This window comes from Astatotilapia calliptera, chromosome 5 (genome assembly GCF_900246225.1).
Source record: "Astatotilapia calliptera chromosome 5, fAstCal1.2, whole genome shotgun sequence".
In the NCBI taxonomy this organism is placed as follows: domain Eukaryota; kingdom Metazoa; phylum Chordata; class Actinopteri; order Cichliformes; family Cichlidae; genus Astatotilapia; species Astatotilapia calliptera.
Window position 1 is genome coordinate 2,913,478 of NC_039306.1, and position 21,502 is coordinate 2,934,979.

At 44.7% G+C, this 21,502-nt stretch overlaps 1 protein-coding gene across 2 annotated transcripts; it reads right to left on the bottom strand.

Annotated features, from left to right (window-relative positions):
• Positions 1-9,639: 9,639 nt before the first annotated feature.
• On the bottom strand, positions 9,640-13,023 carry LOC113021850 (uncharacterized). Of its 2 annotated transcripts, XM_026166636.1 has the most exons (3): positions 12,805-13,023; positions 12,673-12,731; positions 9,640-12,341 (listed from the first exon to the last, which is right to left on the bottom strand). In XM_026166636.1, exon 3 carries the CDS (start codon positions 11,661-11,663, stop codon positions 10,047-10,049), a length of 1,617 nt encoding a protein of 538 aa, XP_026022421.1. In that variant the 5' UTR covers positions 11,664-12,341; positions 12,673-12,731; positions 12,805-13,023; the 3' UTR covers positions 9,640-10,046. The 2 variants fall into 2 exon arrangements, with proteins under 2 accessions (XP_026022421.1, XP_026022420.1); XM_026166635.1 differs by having other exon boundaries at positions 12,673-13,023.
• Positions 13,024-21,502: the final 8,479 nt, after the last annotated feature.

Genomic DNA, 21,502 nt, shown 5'->3' on the forward strand with positions numbered 1-21,502 from the left:
CAGACTGCTGTTTGTTTATCTACTTCCTGTCCAAAGTTTAGGAAGTAGATCCGGAGCTGCTGGGTTTTAACTTTCAGGTGAACCACGAGCTTTCAGGTAACTTTGGCTATGTATGGGATCTGTATCTTATTCTGCTTTCTAGAGCATAGGTGTCAAACTCTGGCCCGCGGGCCAAATTTGGCCCGCAGCCTAATTACATTTGGCCCGCGAAGCCATACCAAATTACTATTAGAGCTGGCCTACTGGTATTATACAGCTAATATATATATTGTTTAGTATTAAGCTTTGCTTGTTCCATATTCAGTTTTCCAGCAAAACTTATTTGAGTCCATAAGAAAAGATTCATTCTTATATCTGGAGGAAGATTTTTTTTTCAATAAATATTAATGTTAGCCCGCGACTTTGTTCCAGTTTTGAATTTTGGCCCACTGTGTATTTGAGTTTGACACCCCTGTTCTAGAGGCTGCAGCAGTATCAATGAACTCTGTTTATATGTTTTTTAATATTCTGGTTATTTAACTAAATGTGACTCTGCACGGTCACTGGAGCATCTTCTTACTGTGACACTATCAGCTTGCACCTGCTCATCTACTACATGTAATCTTTAGCAGGTTATTGTTTTTTCCCCAGGTGTTTGTGGAAGACTGTATGGACGATTTGATAGGTCAGTGCTAACACACATGCTTATGTATTTTGAAAGATAATAAATAAGACATAATCTTCCAGTAACTCCATGCTTCACAGACCTGCTGCAAATTTACTGCTGCTGTGATTTCAGAGTAGACATCAGGGGAAGATTACTTTTAATGCTTGTTGCCAATCGGGCTCTCTAAATATGGTAAGCATTGCTGAAAACTTAAATTTTAGCATTTTTCAGCTTATGAAAACCAAAAACCAAAATCATACAACCTGAAAAGGTCATCGGCCAGAATATTTTCAGTTCCCTTTTTATGTTGAATGTCTAGAGTGTATTCCTGCGTCAGCAGAGCCTGTCACATGAGGCCCTGGTTGTGGTTTAATATACGTGAAAGGAAAACAATCAGTGTGCACAACGATAGGCAAAATACTGGACTGCAGGTAAACTTGGAGGTGCTGAAGAGCCAACAACAAACCCATAGTTTCCTTTTCAATAGTGGAATAATTGAGCTGATTTTTGTTAAACTTGCAGGAGAAATAGCAAACAGGGTGGTCCAAACCCTGCACATCTTCCAGCAACAGCACTGCTCCAGCCCCAACTTCCAATTTGAAAGGTCAGGTCAACTCAGGTGCAGCGAGCATGGGGTGTGGCAAAGGAGGGATTTAGCACTTTCACAAGCACCCTGACACTCATCTGACCAAACAAAATCAACCTTTGTCAAAGTCAAAGTCAAAGTCAACTTTATTTGTCAATTCTACCACATGTACAGGACATACAGAGAATAGAAATTTTGTTACTCTCAAACCCTAGATGAAATAGCAAAAGAACATTTAAATATCAGAATCAGAATCAGAATGGGGTTTATTGCCAGATGTTGAGGTTTACAACATTAGGAAATTGCTGCGGTGCTTCAGTGCAAACAATAAGAATTAAAGTGCTATGTAGAAAGAAAGATATGTGCATGAGATATACATGAGATATATACATGAGTGCTACGTAGAAAGATATATACATGAGTGCAGGTGGTGATCGGTGCCAAACATGAAATGATGCAGTGACACAGCGTAGGGTCATGTGTTAGTGGCGGGGACAGTCATGTGGTTATTGTTCATGTGTCCAACAGCAGAGGGGAAGAAACTGTTCTTATGGCGAGAGGTTCTGGTGCGAATGGACCGGAGCCTCCTGCCTGAGGGGAGCAGGTCAAACAGACTGTGTCCAGGGTGAGAAGGGTCAGCTGAGATCCGAGCTGCACGCCGCAATGTCCTGGAGGTGTACAGGTCCTGCAGAGATGGGAGTCTGCAGCCAATCACCTTCTCAGCAGAGCGCACAACACGCTGCAGTCTCTGTTTGTCCCTGATAGTGGCTCCAGCGTACCACACGGTGATGGAGGAGGTGAGGATGGACTCGATGATTGCAGTGTAGAACTGCATCATCGTCCGTGTTGGCAGGTTGAATTTCTTCAGCTGCCTCAGGAAGTACATCCTCTGCTGGGCTTTCTTGATGACGGAGGTGATGGTGGGCTCCCACTTCAGGTCCTGGGTGATGGTGGTACCCAGGAAGCGGAATGAGTCCACAGAGGTGATGGGGGTGTCAGTCAGGATGATGGGGGGGAGTGGGGCTGTGTGCTTCCTGAAGTCCACAATAATCTCCACTGTCTTCTGGGCATTCAGCACCAGGTTGTTGTGGCTGCACCAAGACACCAGACGTTCAACCTCCCTCCTGTAGGCAGACTCATCCCCGTCAGAGATGAGCCCAATAACAGTGGTGTCATCTGCGAACTTGATTAGCTTGACAGACTGGTGGGTGGAGGTGCAGCAGTTGGTGTACAGGGAGAAGAGCAGAGGAGAAAGAACACAGCCCTGAGGGGAGCCGGTGCTGATGGTCCGGGAGTCCGAGACATTCTTTCCCAGCCTCACGTGCTGCTTCCTGTCCGTCAGGAAGTCAGTGATCCACCGGCAGATGGGATCAGGCACATTCATCTGGGAAAGCTTGCCTCGGAGATGGTCTGGAAGGATGGTGTTGAAGGCAGAGCTGAAGTCCACAAACAGGATCCTGGCGTAGGTTCCTGGGGAGTCCAGATGCTGCAGGATGAAGTGTAGGGCCATGTTGATGGCGTCGTCTACAGACCTGTTGGCTCTATATGCAAACTGCAGGGGGTCCAGGAGGGGGGCCGTGAGGGTCTTGAGATGGGAGAGAACTAGGCGCTCAAATGACTTCATGACCACAGATGTCAGAGCCACGGGTCTGTAGTCATTTAGTCCAGTGATCCTAGGTTTCTTGGGGACAGGGATTATGGTGGAGGACTTGAAGCAGGCAGGCACATGAAATGCCTGCAGTGAGGAGTTGAAGATGCCAGAAAACACTGGGGCCAGCTCGTTTGCACAGTGTCTGAGGGTGGCAGGAGACACGCCGTCTGGGCCGGGAGCTTTCCGAGCATTCAGACTCTTAAACTGCTTCCTCACATCTGCTTCATGAATATGAAGAGTTGTGGTGAGAGGAGGTGGTGTGAAATCCTCTTTTGTGTGGGGTGAGGGGGCGGGTGTTGCAGGTGAACAGTTTGAAGGTGGTGATGGCTATATGGAGGGGGGAGAGGTGGGGGAATGAGTGTCCAAAGTGCCTCTATTGTTGGGGTCGTTGGAGGTGTGAAGGCTGCCTGATGGCTCGTCTAAATGGCAGTAGAAGTCGTTAAGGGTGTTGGCTAAGAGCAAGTCATCAGTGGAGTGGGGGGTTTTAGGCTTGTAGTTTGTGATATTCCTAAAAACCTTTCCACACAGAGGCCGAGTCATTCTCTGAGATCTGCTGCTGCATCTTCTCAGAGTGCTGATGTTTAGCAATGTCCACTTCTTTAGTGAACCTGTACTTGGCCTCTCTGTAGCAGTCCCTGTCTCCGCTTCTGAACGCCTTTCTCTTTTCCAGCCACAGCTTTTTGAGTTTAGGAGTAAACCAGGGTTTGTCATTGTTATAACTCACCCTGGTGCGTGATGGCACAATGCTGTCCTCACAGAAGTGGATATAGGAGGTGACAGTGTCCGTAAACTCGTCCAAGCTGTTAGAAGCAGCCTTCAATGTGTCCCAGTCTGTGGTCTCCAAACACGTGCGAAGCTCCTCCACAGCCTCGTTGCTCCACAGTTTTTTAGTCCTCACGACAGGTTTGGAGAGCTTCAGCCTCTGTCTGTACGCGGGGATTAGGTGGATCATGACGTGGTCAGAAAGTCAGAGTGAAGCGCGGGGCACCGCGCGATAGGCCCCGCTGATCGTACTGTAACAGTGGTCCAATGTCCTCTCCTCTCTGGTCGGGCATTTAATATACTGCTTATATTTTGGAAGCTCATGGCTCAGATTGGCTTTGTTAAAGTCCCCAAGAGCAATGATGAGAGAGTCCGGGAATGTCCGCTCCGTGTGGAGAATCTAAGAGAGTGATTAAGAAATGCAAGTAAAATAATTAAAAAGTAAAAATTTAAATAAATACAATGCGATTATACCAAGAAAGCTATACAATATACAATATTCAAGTAAGGGTAAATGACATTGAGTGTAAACCAGGCAGAGTAGTGCAAATAGGCAAATAGTGCAAAAGGAGATTTAGTAATATACGGTAAGATGTAGCGCTAATGAGTTAATACAGGCTAGGGATTGAGTGTGATTTTGTGGTTATTATTAATCAGAAGATTTAGGAATGCTACCGGAGCTGATGGGCAGTAATTAAATACACACAACACAAAATGCTTTTGCAGGTACCATGTATTTAACCGAAAGCAAAGAAAATTAAGAAAAGAAAATGAAAGCTTAAATAATCATTCCTGCTGTAGCTATTTAATTAATAGAAAAACCCAGTGGGGGTGCACAAAAACAACTAAGCAAATTCTTCCGGCTTATACCAAGCAATAAAGATTCTCAAAAAAAAAGTTCCCCATAAATAACACATGTTAACATCGAAAACACTGATCCACACTGAAGTCCATGAGTTTTATCTGAATATCCATGAGCAATGTCCAAGCGCTATTGTCCATAAACGGGGGAACTGGTGTGTATGATTGTGGAAATCAGTGTATTCGGAAATTACGGGACAGAGCGTCGCCTTTGATAGCTTCCTACCAGTCCAGTGGAAGCTTCAATGCAGAATGAGTCCTGCTCCTAGCCGTTCATTGGCTCGCCATCCTTTTCCATACCCAAAAAAGGTTCACCTGGCCTGCATTAAATAAACAAGGCCAATAAGAAATCACAAGAATAACATACAAAAATGTCAGCCAATTAAGCTAAATACATTAAGTTATTCTTGTTCCTGTGTACACAATTTATAAAAATAAACAAACAATATATTGGTTAAATATAATATTTCTAACCAATAAGGATTTAACTGAAAACATTTCAACTGCTACATACATACATACTATGTAGCTCCACAACATTTGTTATTCAACAACTATCAGTCAAATCAAAATCAAATTGTTTGGACCGGCAGCAGCCGATTAGGGTCAGCTGGTAGCAATACAAACAGTCAATTAAAAGTTCAAACTCACCAATTCCATTCTGTTCAGTGCACAACAACATTATGGCTCTGGCTCACAGTAATCAGCATCTAAGTTGCATAAGTTAGTTGGTGTTAAGAAAATGCATTAAAACGGGAAAAGCAAATGTTTGCCAATACACACCTGCAACAGCTCTGTCACCTGGCTTGCCTCCACGCATCTGACGGGAGGAAGCCGGGACAGGCTTACTATGACCTACATGCCATTCGATTGGCTGAGCAAAGTCATGTGGTTGGAGTCATGCATTTGTGATGCGTTCAATGGGAGGAAATAAGTGCAGGAAATTACTCTGGGTTACACCCTCCCCCCTTGAATACATGCACGTCCCGTTGCATGACAACACTACACAATATGTACGACTGAAGGGTTAGAATTGGTGGTTGCGGTGGTTAAAGCATCTGACAGACTATGAAACAGAGACTGAACAACTGATATCAATGGATTGCCTAAGCGGGCATACTGCAGTCGCCTAGGTGGTGATCTGTGACGCGTTGACCGCCTCAAAGGGGGGTCAATAACCGAATCTGAGCAATTAAGAGTTGGTAATGTCATAGGACTAGGTTCGGCCGCTAAGTTGTCAGAGACTCCAGGATCGGACAAGTCTGTAGACATGGTTTCAAGAATGGGTTCGGGTAAGATTTCAAGCAAATCTTCCCCTGATGTTTCATCAGCATCAAACTCCAATGGGTCTTCCCTCTGGGATCCTGACAGAGCTTCTCCAGCTGATTCCATTTCAGGTGTAGATGTTGGAGGAAGTCTTTCCTCCTCACCACTGGGAAAAGACTGTAGGGGATTGAGAGACTTCTCCACTCTAAACTCCATTGGGAGCGGGGCAAGGTGGACAAAGGTCGGTTCAAATACATTCTCTTCAACAAAGTACTCAGGAGATTCCTGTTGTTTCTTGGCCTGTTGACGAGTTAAAGAGGGTGTGATTGGAATAGTCTCATCTGATGGTCCTGACTCTGTTGCAGGAAGAAACCCACACGGAAGAAGGAGATCTCTGTGCAATGTGCGAATTGGGCCGTCTTTGCATTCTGGTTTTACAGTGTAGACGGGGAGATCTTTGGCACATTTCAGCACTACAAAGACATCTGGTTCCCATTTGTCAGCGAGTTTATGTTTGCCCCTCAGCCTCATGTTCCGTACCAAAACTCTGCTTCCAACTTCTAGCTTGGACGGTATAATACGTTGGTCAAATCGAGTCTTGTTCCTCTCAGCGTTCTTTGCAGCATTCTTTGAAGATAGCAGATAACTTTCTTTCAACCTAGCTTTTAAGTCTTGCACATACTGTGAATGTGTCTGTTGTTCTTTCTCACGTACAGGAAGATTAAAAGCGAGGTCAATGGGGAGACGAGGACAACGTCCAAACATTAGTTCGTATGGGGTGTAGCCAGTGACTTCATTTTTAGTACAGTTGTAGGCATGGACAAGTGGTTTCACAAACTGTTTCCATTTGGATTTCTGTTTGAATTCAAGAGTTCCCAACATGGCCAGTAGAGTGCGATTAAACCTCTCTACTGGGTTTCCTCTTGGATGGTACGGTGTTGTGTGACACTTTTGGACTCCCAACAGGGCGCATAACTCCTTTATCAATTTCGACTCAAAGTCTGGCCCTTGATCTGTATGGAGTCTTTCTGGAATTCCATAATAAACAATGAAGTTTTCCCAAAGACAGTTAGCCACAGTTTTTGCCTTTTGGTTTGGTGTTGGAATGGCAAGGGCATATTTGGTAAAATGATCTGTCAGTACCAGGATGTCTTTGGTGTTGCTAGTATCGGGCTCGAGACTGAGGAAATCCATACAAATGAGTTCAAGCGGACGTGATGTCCGAATGTTAACCAGAGGAGCAGCTCTCTCCGGCAAGCTTTTCCGGCGAATACACCGGCCACAGGTTTTTATTTTATTTTCCACATCCACTGCCATTCTTGGCCAATAGAACCGAGTCCTGGCAAGGTCAAGGGTCCGTTCCACTCCCAGGTGGCCCATATCATTGTGGAGGCTGTGGAGAACAGTTTGCCGCAGTTCTGTCGGAAGGACCAGTTGGTATGATGGTTGTTCATTTTCATATCTTATCCTATAGAGGATACCATCAATCAGCTCCAATTTGTTCAGTTCGCGAAGGAGAAGAGGAATTTCAGGAAGCTCTTTCCTGGCTGTCAGAGGAACTTTTTCTCCTGACTCCAACTGGTGAATAACCTCCTGAAGAGTTGGATCAGTTCTCTGTTTTTCATAAAGCTCAGATTGGGATATGGTGGAAATAACAGGAAGTCCATGTGAATCTTCTGAGTAATTCTCAGGAAGCACTGCTGTGTTGATGGACAGGGATTCAACCAAACTATTCTCAGCTTGGGTCCTGACAACACCACTTTGGCAAATCGCATCGACAACTTCAGCTGATATTTCACCATCACTGCTGCTTGAGAGATGTTGTTGAGTAAACTGATTAATTAGCTCCTCATCTTTTTGAGCAGGTTCCCCAGAGGAAGTACCATCATGGGGCAGACGGGAAAGTGCATCTGCATCCAGGTTTTGCTTGCCTGCTCGATACTGTATCTTGAACGAGAATGTAGAAAGAGCAGCCAGCCAACGATGGCCGGTAGCATCCAACTTTGCTGATGTCAAGATATAGGTAAGTGGGTTGTTATCCGTGACTACTGTAAAGCTTGCTCCGTACAAGTAATCATGAAATTTTTCTGTCACGCTCCACTTCAGTGCCAAGAATTCAAGCTTGTGAGCTGGGTAACGACTTTCACTGGATGACAACCCCCTACTAGCATAGGCTATCACCCTAAGTCTCCCCTCTTGCTCTTGGTAAAGGGCAGCGCCCAATCCGTTGGTGCTGGCATCTGTGTGGAGAATGTAAGGCAGTGCCGGATCAGCAAAACCTAGAACTGGTGCAGTGGTAAGTTTGTCAATGAGGGTATCAAAAGCCAACTGACATTCAGGACTCCACCTGGAACCAAAGGAGTGCTTGGGATCAAACTGTGAGCTCTTAGAAGTCTCATTTTTGGAGCTTTTGTGTGTGGATGGATATCCACGTGTGAGGTTGTTGAGTGGCTTGGCAATCATGGCATATCCCTTAATAAAACGCCTATAGTAGCCAGCGAATCCCAGAAAAGATTTCAAGGTCTTCAGGTTGGTTGGAATTGGCCAGGATTTCAAGGTGGCAACCTTTTCTGGGTCTGTCTCAACACCATTTTCTGAAACAATGTGGCCCAAGTATCGGACGGATGTCTGAAAGAATTTGCATTTTTCTGGAGAAAGTTTTAACCCAAATTCTCTCAGGCGATTCAACACCCTCAGCAAACGGTCTTCGTGCTCCTCAAGAGTGTTGGAGAATATGATCAAATCATCCAAAAACACGAGGACCTCTTTCAAGTGCAAGTCTCCCATGCACTTCTCCATGAGTCTTTGGAACGTTGAAGGTGCATTAGTAACTCCTTGAGGCATTCGGTTGAACTCCCAAAACCCAATTGGCGTCACAAAAGCGGTTTTGGCTTTATCAGCTTCATCCATCTCTATCTGATAATAACCAGATTTGAGATCAAGCACAGAGAACCATTTCGATCCAGTGAGTGCTGTAAACGATTCCTCCAAGTTGGGCAATGCGTACACATCCTTGATCGTTTGCAGGTTGAGTTTGCGGTAGTCAATACATAGTCGAATGTCTCCATTTTTCTTCTTGACAACCACTATTGGTGATGAAAATGATGACTCCGACTCCCTGATAACACCAGTATCTAGAAGCTCTCGAAGATGTTTACGAACAGCTTCTATGTCCTGGGGATGAATAGGTCTTGCTTTGTGTTTAAAAGGGGTATTGTCATGGAGCTTGATGTGATGCTTCACTTCCTTAGTGCAACCAAAATCCAAGTCATGATGTGAAAAAACTTCAGACATGGCATTTAGTTTTGTTGTGATCCGTTCTCTCCATTCTGCTGGTATTGGTGACTCGCCAAATTTGAAAGTGAGTGGTGTTGACACCATCTCCCGATCTGGGGGGTTGGTCACACTGTGCTCAGAGACTATGCAGTCATAGGCTCCCAGCTCTGCAATGACACTCAAAGCTGGTATATAGATGTCTTGCTCTGTTCTGTTTGACACAACAACTGGAACCTGAGTATGTGTACCACCTTTAAGAGCGACTAGACAATTACTGACACACAAACCACCCGGTAGGCCTGAACCCGGGTGCTGAATGACAACACATTGACTAGATGGGCTGAGAAGCTTGGCAGAACCCTCGACCACAACTGTGCAGCCAGCTGAAATTAGCACAGGCGATTTACTAAGGGTGGTCACAACACCAAGATGATCATTACAATTCTGTTGGCACGTCACTTGGAGAGTTTGCAGAACTGCTCTGTACCCGTAAGAGGTAGGCTGGAATGATGAACAGTTACTAGAAGAGAATTGTTCATAAAGAATTTCAAGTGTATTCATGCCAATAAGTACTGAGGTTGGAAAATCAGGTCTCACATCAGGAACAACAAGTGCAAGCGTTTGAACTGGGAAGTCACTCCCAAGAAAGTCTTTTGGAAATGTCATGGCAACCTCAACATACCCAAGGTATGGAACACATTGACCAGCAGCCCCCTCCACATGAAGAAGCTCATTCAATGGGTGGACTGGCTGATCGGAGAGATGCTCATTATAGAATGAAACTGGAATTGTGGTAACCTGGGAACCAGTATCCAGTAGACACGGGCAGTTGCAACCTGCAATGTTGACTTCTGCTGTACATCTGGATCCAACTAATCCTGGTGGTAATCTAGTGTGGATCTTTGTCTGCGACTTTGCACACTTGGCATGCTTTTTGTTCTCAGCGGGACAAGGTTGGTCCAGCTCAGCTCCTGTTTGCCCCTCAACAGGAACTGGAACTAGTTTAAATCCTCAGAAGCAGAGGACTTTTGCTTCTGCCACTTTTGTTTGCTGTCAAATTGCTTCCGCTTGGCACTTACCAATGCTGAATTGGGTGCATTTTCACATTGTGGCTTAATGTGACCATCTTCTCCACAGCGGAAGCAAAACCCTGGTTTAGGGCTGGAGACGCTAGGTTTTGGATTCTTACCAACCTTCTTAGGCCCATAGAGCTTTGGAGCTGGGCAGGCAGCAACCGGTGGTTTGACATTACACTGCTGTGCTGTCAAAGCTGAAAGCTGCTGTTGTATAGCTGCCATCTGTTGTGAGAGCCGTTTAGTCAGAGTGGTTAGCGCAGCACAGAGGTTAGTTTCTTCTCCAGTATTGGCAAACTGGGCATTAGTGGTGGCTTTCTGTTTTGTCGGTCCCAAATGCTGTTTCATCCTTAATGTCTTTGCTGCCTCTCTGTCCTCTTCAGTTCGAAGGAGTAATAGAAGCTCAGTAAATTTGGGGGGGTTGTGCTTCTTTTGCTTAAGTTGGAGTTCCGATATTAAATTGTTATCCCAACATCCCCTGCAGAATTGATTCAACAGTCGGTTGTCTATGTCTTTCTCTAAAACACCCCCTCTTTTTGCTGCATGCTGTAATACCACCTGCAGACGTTGCAAATAGGCCGAAGGCTTTTCTCCGCTGTCCTGGAAGGTGTCCATGAACTTGGCGTATAACTCATCTCCATCTTGCACAGTGCCATAGGCTGAGTCAAGTTGTTTCATATAGACCTCTGGTGGTGTGTCAAGGCTGAGATGTTTTACCATATTACAGGCAGGAGGCAGTAGACTGTCACGAATCAGTCTGGTGCGCTGCAGATCAGATATAGATGGATCTTTCAGGGCTAATTCGACCCCTGACCGCCATATATCATAATCTGTCTCTTGAATTGGCCTGGGCACTTTACCAGAAAACGCTCTCAGTCGATGGAATGCATGCAGCGAGCTGTCCCCACTCCGAACAACGTGTTCCACAACATAGCGTTGTACTTCAGGAGGGTTGAGATCAGCCGCTGGAATGGAGGCAGAATGCCTCTCTCCGCCGTGCGCTTCAGCACTACTGGCAACAGAAGGGGACTTAGATGGAAGAGGGGCTGGTAGTGAAGAAGGAAAGACTGAATCGGGAGGGTTTGAATCTTCTAGTTCTGGTTTTGCAACCACTGGAGTCTCTGGGTTGAGCTCTGCAAGGGACCGGCGTATCTGGGTCATCCCCTCACTGAGGACTTCTGCATAATCCCTCCCAGATAATTTGGCTATTCTTTTTAAGTCTGCCAAGTAAGTATTTGTCTTGGAACCACTAACTTTTGATGCATAAACTTCAGATAGACTTTCAATATGGAGTTTGTCACCTGAATCTGACATAGATGTGTGCGGTAGCAACTGAGACAACCGCGTTAAAGATAAACCCGAAGCGTACTCAGCGACAAGCATGTCATTAAATTCAGATTCTGGTGAATCTATAGTAACCTTGCGAGCTATGTCACCATACTGTTCAAGGAAATGTACAACTTCATTAACTGAGTGCTCAGTTACTCCGTCAACTAAAACCGCATTTGGGATCTTAATGGCAAGTGTCTCAAAAACTTCCATTATGGGGAAAAATGAATTGGTGAGTTTGAATATATATTAATTACTAACCAAATCAGCTCCTGGCTGGCTCGCCAAGTAATGTAACACTGATGTAGCGCTAATGAGTTAATACAGGCTAGGGATTGAGTGTGATTTTGTGGTTATTATTAATCAGAAGATTTAGGAATGCTACCGGAGCTGATGGGCAGTAATTAAATACACACAACACAAAATGCTTTTGCAGGTACCATGTATTTAACCGAAAGCAAAGAAAATTAAGAAAAGAAAATGAAAGCTTAAATAATCATTCCTGCTGTAGCTATTTAATTAATAGAAAAACCCAGTGGGGGTGCACAAAAACAACTAAGCAAATTCTTCCGGCTTATACCAAGCAATAAAGATTCTCAAAAAAAAAGTTCCCCATAAATAACACATGTTAACATCGAAAACACTGATCCACACTGAAGTCCATGAGTTTTATCTGAATATCCATGAGCAATGTCCAAGCGCTATTGTCCATAAACGGGGGAACTGGTGTGTATGATTGTGGAAATCAGTGTATTCGGAAATTACGGGACAGAGCGTCGCCTTTGATAGCTTCCTACCAGTCCAGTGGAAGCTTCAATGCAGAATGAGTCCTGCTCCTAGCCGTTCATTGGCTCGCCATCCTTTTCCATACCCAAAAAAGGTTCACCTGGCCTGCATTAAATAAACAAGGCCAATAAGAAATCACAAGAATAACATACAAAAATGTCAGCCAATTAAGCTAAATACATTAAGTTATTCTTGTTCCTGTGTACACAATTTATAAAAATAAACAAACAATATATTGGTTAAATATAATATTTCTAACCAATAAGGATTTAACTGAAAACATTTCAACTGCTACATACATACATACTATGTAGCTCCACAACATTTGTTATTCAACAACTATCAGTCAAATCAAAATCAAATTGTTTGGACCGGCAGCAGCCGATTAGGGTCAGCTGGTAGCAATACAAACAGTCAATTAAAAGTTCAAACTCACCAATTCCATTCTGTTCAGTGCACAACAACATTATGGCTCTGGCTCACAGTAATCAGCATCTAAGTTGCATAAGTTAGTTGGTGTTAAGAAAATGCATTAAAACGGGAAAAGCAAATGTTTGCCAATACACACCTGCAACAGCTCTGTCACCTGGCTTGCCTCCACGCATCTGACGGGAGGAAGCCGGGACAGGCTTACTATGACCTACATGCCATTCGATTGGCTGAGCAAAGTCATGTGGTTGGAGTCATGCATTTGTGATGCGTTCAATGGCAGGAAATAAGTGCAGGAAATCACTCTGGGTTACAATAGCATAACAACAAAGTCTTATGAGGTAATGGCAGTCCAATGCTCCACAAAGTGACTGGTAACTGGTGCAGGCCAGTGAGTGAGTCAGAGAGAGAGAGAGAGAGTGTGTGTGTGTGTGTGTGTGTGTGTGTGTGTGTGTGTGTGTGTGTGTGTGTGTGTGTGTGTGACAGAGTTCAGTGAGACCATGGAGGAGAGAGGGGAGAGGGGGGCAGAATCGGGAGGGAGTTAAGCTTCCTGACAGCCTGATGGATGAAGCTGTCCTTCAGTCTGCTGGTCCTGGCCTGGAGACTCCGCAGTCTCCTCCCTGACGGCAGCAGCTTGAAGAAGCTTTGCATTGGGTGCGTGGGATCAGCCGCTATGCAAAGGGCTTTTTTAGTGAGACGGGTGCTGTAAATGTCCTGGAGGGAGGGGAGAGAGACACCAATGATCCTCTCTGCAGCTCTCATTATGCGTTGGAGGGTTCTATGACAGGACGCATTGCAGGCTCCAAACCACACAGTGATGCAGCTCGACAGGATGCTCTCGATGGTGCCTCTGTAGAAAGTGTGCATGATGGGGGCTGGTGCTCCTGCTCTTCTTAGTTTGCGGAGAAAGAAGAGACGCTGCTGTGATTTCTTGGCCAGTGCTGTGGTGTTGTTCGTCCAGGAGAGATCCTCTGTGATGTGCACACCCAAGAACTTGGTGCTGCTCACTCTCTCCACAGACGCTCCGTCAATGGTCAGAGGAGCATGTTGGGTGTGCACTCTCCTGAAGTCACAACAATCTTGGACAGTAGATTAGAATCAGAAAGACTTTATTTTTTATATTATTATTCCCAAGGGGCAATTAAGACTAGTTAATGGTTAATGGTTGGACCGTGGAGGAGAAATTTCTGCAGATTTGCTGTAATAACCAACCATTCCCAGAAACCTATGCAGCTCACGCATTGTTTTAGTTGTGGAATAATCTTTAAGCGCAACAAAGTTGGACTTCATGGGCTGTACCTGCCCATGTCAAATGATCTTGCCGAGTTTCCGGATAAACCACCAGGTCATCCAAATAGGCACTGCAGTTGGAGAGGCCACTCAGAACTTTATCAGCCTCTGAAAGGTAACATGAGCATTACTGATATCAAATGCTATGAGAGTATAAAAAGTCATCTGATGATGGCTTAAATGTTGGAAGCATGTTCAGTTAAGGAGACTTGCTAGTAACCTTTAAGGTTTTCCAGTTTGGGTACAGCTCCAGGGGCTCTGATCTGTTTCAGCAGATATTCAGTTTCCTGTTTTGTTAGTGAGTGCTTTACAGGCAGTGTTGGAGAGTAACGGAGTACATGTGCCGGTGTTACGTATTTAAAATACAAAATATGAGTAACTGTATTCTGTTACAGTTACCGTTTAAAACGGTAGTATTCAGAATCAGAATCAGAATCGTGTTTATTGGCCAAGTATATGTGCAGACACATACAGGGAATTTGGTTCCGGTAGATGGTGGCTCTCAAGCACAGCAATGTAAATCTCACACACACACACACACACACACACACACACACACACACACACACACACACACACACACACAAGTGTCTATATATACACATTACACATACATACACAAAGCTGTGTAAACCAACTATAAATAACGAATCTAACTTATATACATAAAATACAGAAATGAATGAGGTGGAATGAATACTACAAAATGTACATAAGGTGCAGCTGCAGTCTGGAGCAGTGTGACAGGTCAACTGTTAAGAAGGTGTGAGGGGTCAGAATGCTTTGCTGAAATAAATGGGTTACACAGCGGTATTTTCCTGTTTCATATGTTCGGCTATGTCCTCTCTATTTTTGGTAATTCCATGCCGGTGGAAACCCAAACAAAACACTCATTAAGAGGCTCTACGAGCCCGACACGAACCCGACGTATTAGCCAGAGGTCCCTTTACTATGGTTCGGAGCCGCGGACCTGTTTTATATATGCGCCGAATAGTTTTTTATACGAGATCGCTGCAAAAAGTGCAGCCTTACCTAATGTCCACCTACTGTTACTCATTTATATTAAGATTTAATATAAAATGAGTGTTATAGAGTCTGACAGCTGCTGGTAAGAATGACCTGCGGTAGCGCTCCTTCCTACGCTGTGGGTGTAAAAGTCTACTGCTGAACGAGCTGCTCGGTGCTCGTCCAGTCTCACGCAGGGGATGGGAGCTGTTGTCCATGATGGATGTTAGCTTAGACAACATCCTCTCCTCCAAAACCTGCTCGATGTACTCCAGTAGACAGTCCACAATGTCAGTGTTGTCTAAGAACTTCTGGATATGGCAAGTGTCCGTGTTATAACTGAAGTCCGCAGTGTACAGGGTGAAGATTAAAGGGGTGAGTACTGTTCCTTATGGGACCCCCGTGCTACAGACTACCACCTCAGACACAGTCCCGTAGCCTCACATACTGGGGTCTTCTGGTGAGGTAGTCAATAATCCACGAGGACAGCTGATGGTCCATTCCCACCAATCCCTGCATCTTCTCCCTTAGCACTGAGGGTTGGATTGTATTGAAGGCACTGGTAAAATCAAAAAACATGACTCTCACAGTGCATCTGGCGCTCTCCAGATGATAGAAGGCCCGATGCAGCAGGTAGGTGACCGCGTCATCCACCCCGATGTTAGGCTGGTAGGCAAACTGCAGCGGGTCTAGATCTCTCCCAACTGGTGGGCGAAAGTGGTGTAGTATGATCCTCTCCATGGTCTTTATCAGGTGTGAAGTCAGGGCAACGAGTCTGAAGTGGTTTGGCTCCTTGGGTTGCGTTGTCTTTGGGACAGGCACCAAACAAGAGGTCTTCCACAGAATGGAGACCCTCTCCAGGCTGAGACTGAGGTTAAAGATAACCTCACAGAGTTGATCTGCACAGTCCCTCAAAAGTCTGGAGCTGATTCCTCTGGCTCCTCAGTTGTGGTCCCAGCTCTGCCAGCGAGAGCTCAAATGGCCCCCCTGACATCCTGAAATATGTCTGTAAGCTTCAGCTCCTGGATCAAACCAGGAAAATCCCCCTGCTGCTGCCTACTAAATGGTAAATGGTAAATGGCCTGTATTTATATAGCGCTTTACTAGTCCCTAAGGACCCCAAAGCGCTTTACATATCCAGTCATCCACCCATTCACACACACATTCACACACTGGTGATGGCAAGCTACATCTTGCAAACACATATTTGTGCTGAAATGTCCATTGCAGTGCGGTAAGCCATCAAACACCCTTATTTGAAAATCAGAATTACATAAAATTGATTGTTTGGCCAAAAATGGGTAAATGACGTAATTAAAAAAAAAATACAATTTACATGTGTTGAGTTTAGAATGAAAGCAGTTTTACCTAATTTATATGATTTAGTACTGTCAACAGCAAGGAATTAAAAAAGGTGGTTATAATGGGTTTCATTACAAGTTTCATTACATTTGCACAACACAGCAAAAATGGTCACATATGGCAAACAATGCAACAAAAAAAACCCCAAACAACACATAAAAAAACAAACAAACAAACAGCCGGGGCCTTCATCTGCCCATTAAATGTCAAACATCGCATTGACCTGTAGTCCCTGCTCATCAGCACATGCTTTTAAAAAGAGCTCCATGTCCTCTGCAAACTGGAAAACAAAGAGGAGGAAGTCCCTCTACACAAACACAGTGCAGATGACAGGCCAGGCAAACATTGATGTGTTTGAATGGCTCCTCATCATGTGAGCCTTGAAGTTTTTTTTAAGAACACTAAGACCACAGTGAGGGCGTTTCATTTTCATGGACTTTCTATAAGCCGCAGTTTCATTTAGCACAGAGGGAGGAGCACATGAATGTTCTACTGAAGATTCAGAAAATGGTTTAGATGCTGGAGACAAGACATCAAGAGGGAGGCGGGGGTCCTCAGAGAGTGCAGCGGGAGGGAGGCGGGGGTCCTCGGAGAGTGCAGCGGGAGGGAGGCGGGGCTCCTCGGAGAGTGCAGCGGAGAGCAGTCCTGATAGCGGTGGCTGACTTGGCATTGAAGAATGCTGACATGACAATAAATGCCGTGCCATATCCCCACGCCGTATGGTGGTCATGTTACAGACAGGGCAGTGAAAGTCATCATCATCATCATCAAAGTGTCCTGCATCAGCATATCATTTTGTCTGTGAGAGAGGAAAACCCCCACATGTAATTTAAATGCAGTTGTATAGAATGCAATCAGTTTATCCAACAATCAGATTGTACATATTAAGAAAAACATCCAAGCCATCCTCAGTAATGAAAGCAAAATGGTGTGGATCACAAGAGCTGTCAAGAAATGTGGTGAACAGGAAATACAAATATTCTTAATAAAAACACACTTTATTCTCTTGCTGATGCACTGAACTGTACAATGTGAAAAGCAACTTGTAAGTCAACAAAGAGACTGCAGAAGTGCTGAAAAGAAGGGCATATTTATAACTTTAACTATGAGGTATATTTAACACCAACAAAGCATTTTTAATGTGTCCATTTATTTGCTCCTCAATCTTTGCCCTGACAGCAGGGCTGAAAGTGGGGGACAGAGGGCAGTGAAACAGGCAACACGTGGTGCATTCCTGCAATTCTGGCTTGGAGGCAGAACTCCAAATTGATATGTGCATCTAAAACAGAGAAAAGTACACACATTCCTTACTAAAGTTTAGATTCCTCTGATTAAAAATACTCGAGTAAAAGTAGAAGTATTCACTCAACTTTTTACTCAAGTGGAAGTAAGAAGTACAGGCTTTTGTACTTTAAGTACAAAAATTCAAAGTAATCTTGCTTCCACAGTGCGCGGGGGGGGGAATAATGTAATGACCCTGATTTGAAAATGTCGGGAGTACAAAGTGCAGGTACTTGTGCTAAAATGTAAGAAGTAGAAGTATAAATTAGGCACAAAAAAGTACAGCGGTAAAGTACAGATACCAGAAAATTCTACTTAAGTAATGAAATATTTGTACTTCGTTACTTTCCGTCTCTGAAGCCAACAAAAAAATCATATTCTAATGCAAAATATGTATTTTTTGGCTTGTCGCCCACAGAAGCCCTTAATCCAGCTCTCTTACTTTAACCAGGGCCAGTAAACGGACACATGGTAATGGTAAATGGTAAATGGCCTGCATTTGTATAGCGCTTTTCTAGTCCTTAAGGACCCCAAAGCGCTTTACACTACATTCAGTCATCCACACATCCACACACTGGTGATGGCAGCTACATTGCAGCCACAGCTGCCCTGGGGCGCACTGACAGAGGCGAGGCTGCCGGACACTGGCGCCACCGAGCCCTCTGACCACCACCATCTGTGTTTCTCTGCGAAGCACGATAAAAAAAACACAATTTAACAATGAGTGTTGTTGTAACGCAAACAGAGTGCCAACATGATCAGTGTAAGCAAATTAGATGATTCCTAGAATTATGAAATTACTAACGGCAAATGTACATATGAAAGACTCTGTCCCAACCTTTACGATCCACTTGCAAGGTTTCCACTGTATCCACATGTTTCTGGCTACTGTGGAGGTTGCAATATGGCGCTCCACAGTGGCTGCAGCCAGACCCTTCTCTATTTGCCTGAGCTCCAGCTAGATTCAATTCAATTCAATTTTATTTATATAGCGCCAAATCACAACATAAGTCGCCTCAAGGCGCTTCATAGATACAGAGAAAAACCCAACAATCATATGACCCCCTATGAGCAGCACTTTGGCAACAGTGGGAAGGAAAAACTCCCTAGATGAAGAGTTTGAAAAAAGTTTAGTGCATCAGCTAATTGCTCTGCTCTGATTGGTTGATAAAAGTCAGCTGCTTTAACACAAATGGAGGACTGAATGTAAAAACGTTGTTTACTGTTTAAGTGGACGCTGCTAAGCCCAGCATCTTTGTTTCCTGTTTGAAAACCAGGAAATATTTTTTGATATGATAAATTTTGGATTTGTCCTTCGTTAATGTTCAGTTAGGAAGGTAAATGCTGGACATCAACTATCATCTAGGTTCAGTTCCATAATCAAATTTAACTTGACATTTTGAAATGACATTTTTATACTCAGTACCCTGATTTAAGAAGCTCAAAACTAACAAGACAAACATATTTGAAATACAAGAAAGTGTAGAGCTGTTCCTGACTGGCACCGGAGGCTCGCACCCTGTTGGAAACTTTCCATTTTGAAGACCTACAGTGATCCTCCTGACTTGGTTAGGTGTTGTTTTTCTGAGAATATATTTCTGTCGTCATGCTCTTCAGTTGTCTTTTATCATTTCTCAAGTCTCTAATATTCCTGCTGTGGCTCCGATTGCTTTCTTTTTCAATGTGCACTCACACTGAAATAATTTTTGGCCTTCATCTTTAAAATGACAGTGAAAAGCAATAAATTACAAATAAAAACTTTGAATCAATTTTTTTTGGCAAATATTTTTACTGAAAAAAGAAAACAACACAGTACTTGCACTTACCGAAATACAATTAACCAGGCAATACCTCTACACCAGTAAAATAAGAGATAAAGGGTTGCCACTTGCGGAAAAATTTGGCTTTGCAACCTCTCAACGTATATTTTATTTTTTCAAGTTTTTAAAAAAAACAAAACAAAAAAACATAACATCTTTAAGCCACCGGGAAATAGTTGGATACTTAACAGACTTCCACTGCAACAATATTAGACGTCTCGCTAACAGGGATGTGAAGGCTATGATATCTTTTTGTGTAGAGTCAAGTGTAAGTGAGCGATCAGGAATCCCAAATACAGCAATCAGGAATGAAGAGTTACCCCAAGAACAGCTGACATAATAGCAAAATACCTGTCCAGAAACCTTCCAGCTCAGGACACAGAAAAGACGTGGCTAAGGTGACAAGGAGAGCCGTGGCAGTTATCACATTTGTTTTCCACTTCTAGTTACAATTCAAAAAGTCTAGACTTAGAGAAATGCGCCCTGTGTATGACCTTAAATTGAATAGGTCCAAGACGAGCGCAGGAGGTGGAAGATCGTACCCTCGTGATAGCCTGTTCCCAAGACTCCTCATGTATTCGAATTCCTAGTTCCCCTTCCCATGGACACTTAAGCTTAACATTAGAGTGGTTACTAAAAGACAGGATTTATTCCTCATCCTCTGTGATGAGGAATAAATGATAGCGTAGTTTCCCACTGCTGTTAAGTATTACCATGAAATAATGAGGGAACGGACCCCTGTCCAGCTGCGTTAGAGTCTCTAATAATGGAGGATTGTGCGTACAATCTAAAACGTCTCAAGCTTCAAGTCCGCACTTCTTCAGTTACACCTATAAAGTCTGTTGTGGTGGTGAGCAGTGAGGTTAAACTGCAAAAACTTTGTCCGGTAAACGCTGGCCGTGTCTGCACGGAGATGTGTTTGAAGCAGTCTCAGGCACCGACTTGTTGAACTCACACTTCGTATTGTTTCTGCAGACGGCCGCACGGAGGCGTGTCCACACTGAACGCTTCCACGAGACTGGAGCGTCTCCAGTCTTCTCCGTGACTTTCACACAAACTGAGGCCGGACATCATATCTGCTCAAACGCACAGATCACTGCAGGAGCGCCGCGCACATGAGCTCGGACGCAGAACGAAACCGACTGTAAGGAGCAGCTAGTTAGCAGTCGAGTGTTTTAATGTTCCATTTTAAACCAACGGTGGTTAAAAAAATTCAGCTGATAACTGTCAGCGCTCTCCTGCTGTAGCGCCCTCCTCTGGTCCTCTGCGTCCAAACTGCTTCTGTTCCCCTGCCTTTTTAGAAGTGGTCTGTGGTTCAATATCTGGCCTGTGGACACCTGTGGACCAGAGCAGGCAGTCTTTGAAGTGGCAGCTGACCCGCTTTAACTTCTCCACCCACCACCACTTCCCCTGCCGGTGGCGGACTCCCTCAGGTGTCGGTGTGTTGGTGGTTCTTTGTGTCTGGGGGTGGGCGTCCGGGTACACACCGGCTCACTCCTTGGCGGCCGCTTGTCGGGGCCTGGGGCTCGCTCGGGCCCCTTTGGAGGTGGGGTGCCCCCGGCCTCTCGGCCTAGGGCTCGGTCACTCAGGCGCAGCTGGGGGCCGGCGGAGCTCACGGGCGCGTCACTGCAACTCCCCCTGGCTTCTGCTCCGCGGCTGCTGAGTGAGCCCTCATCTGGGGCTCTCCTCAGCTCTTTCTGGGACAGTGGCGCGGCTGCCCCTCTGTTGGTCTTCCTTGGTCTCTTGTGTTCTGGGGCCTCTGGATGTCTGGAGTTTTGATCTCCTCCATACCTGCTTCACACCCTGGAGGATGGGGCTGTGGCCCCCCCCACACTCCCTAGCAGATCATTACATGGAGAAACCTTTGGAATGCAAGCATGCTGATCCACACAGGTATGCACACATGGGTATTCACAGACGCAGACTAAAGCTTTCTTGGCTGCTGCCTCAAAGCACACTGTGCGCTGTCTATCTTGCGTGCTGCACAATATCGTTTATTACTTAGTAAATACTGATATCTATGACTAGCTAGTTTATTGTGATGGTGCTTTGTTTTCTCTATTATTATGTTGCTCTTTG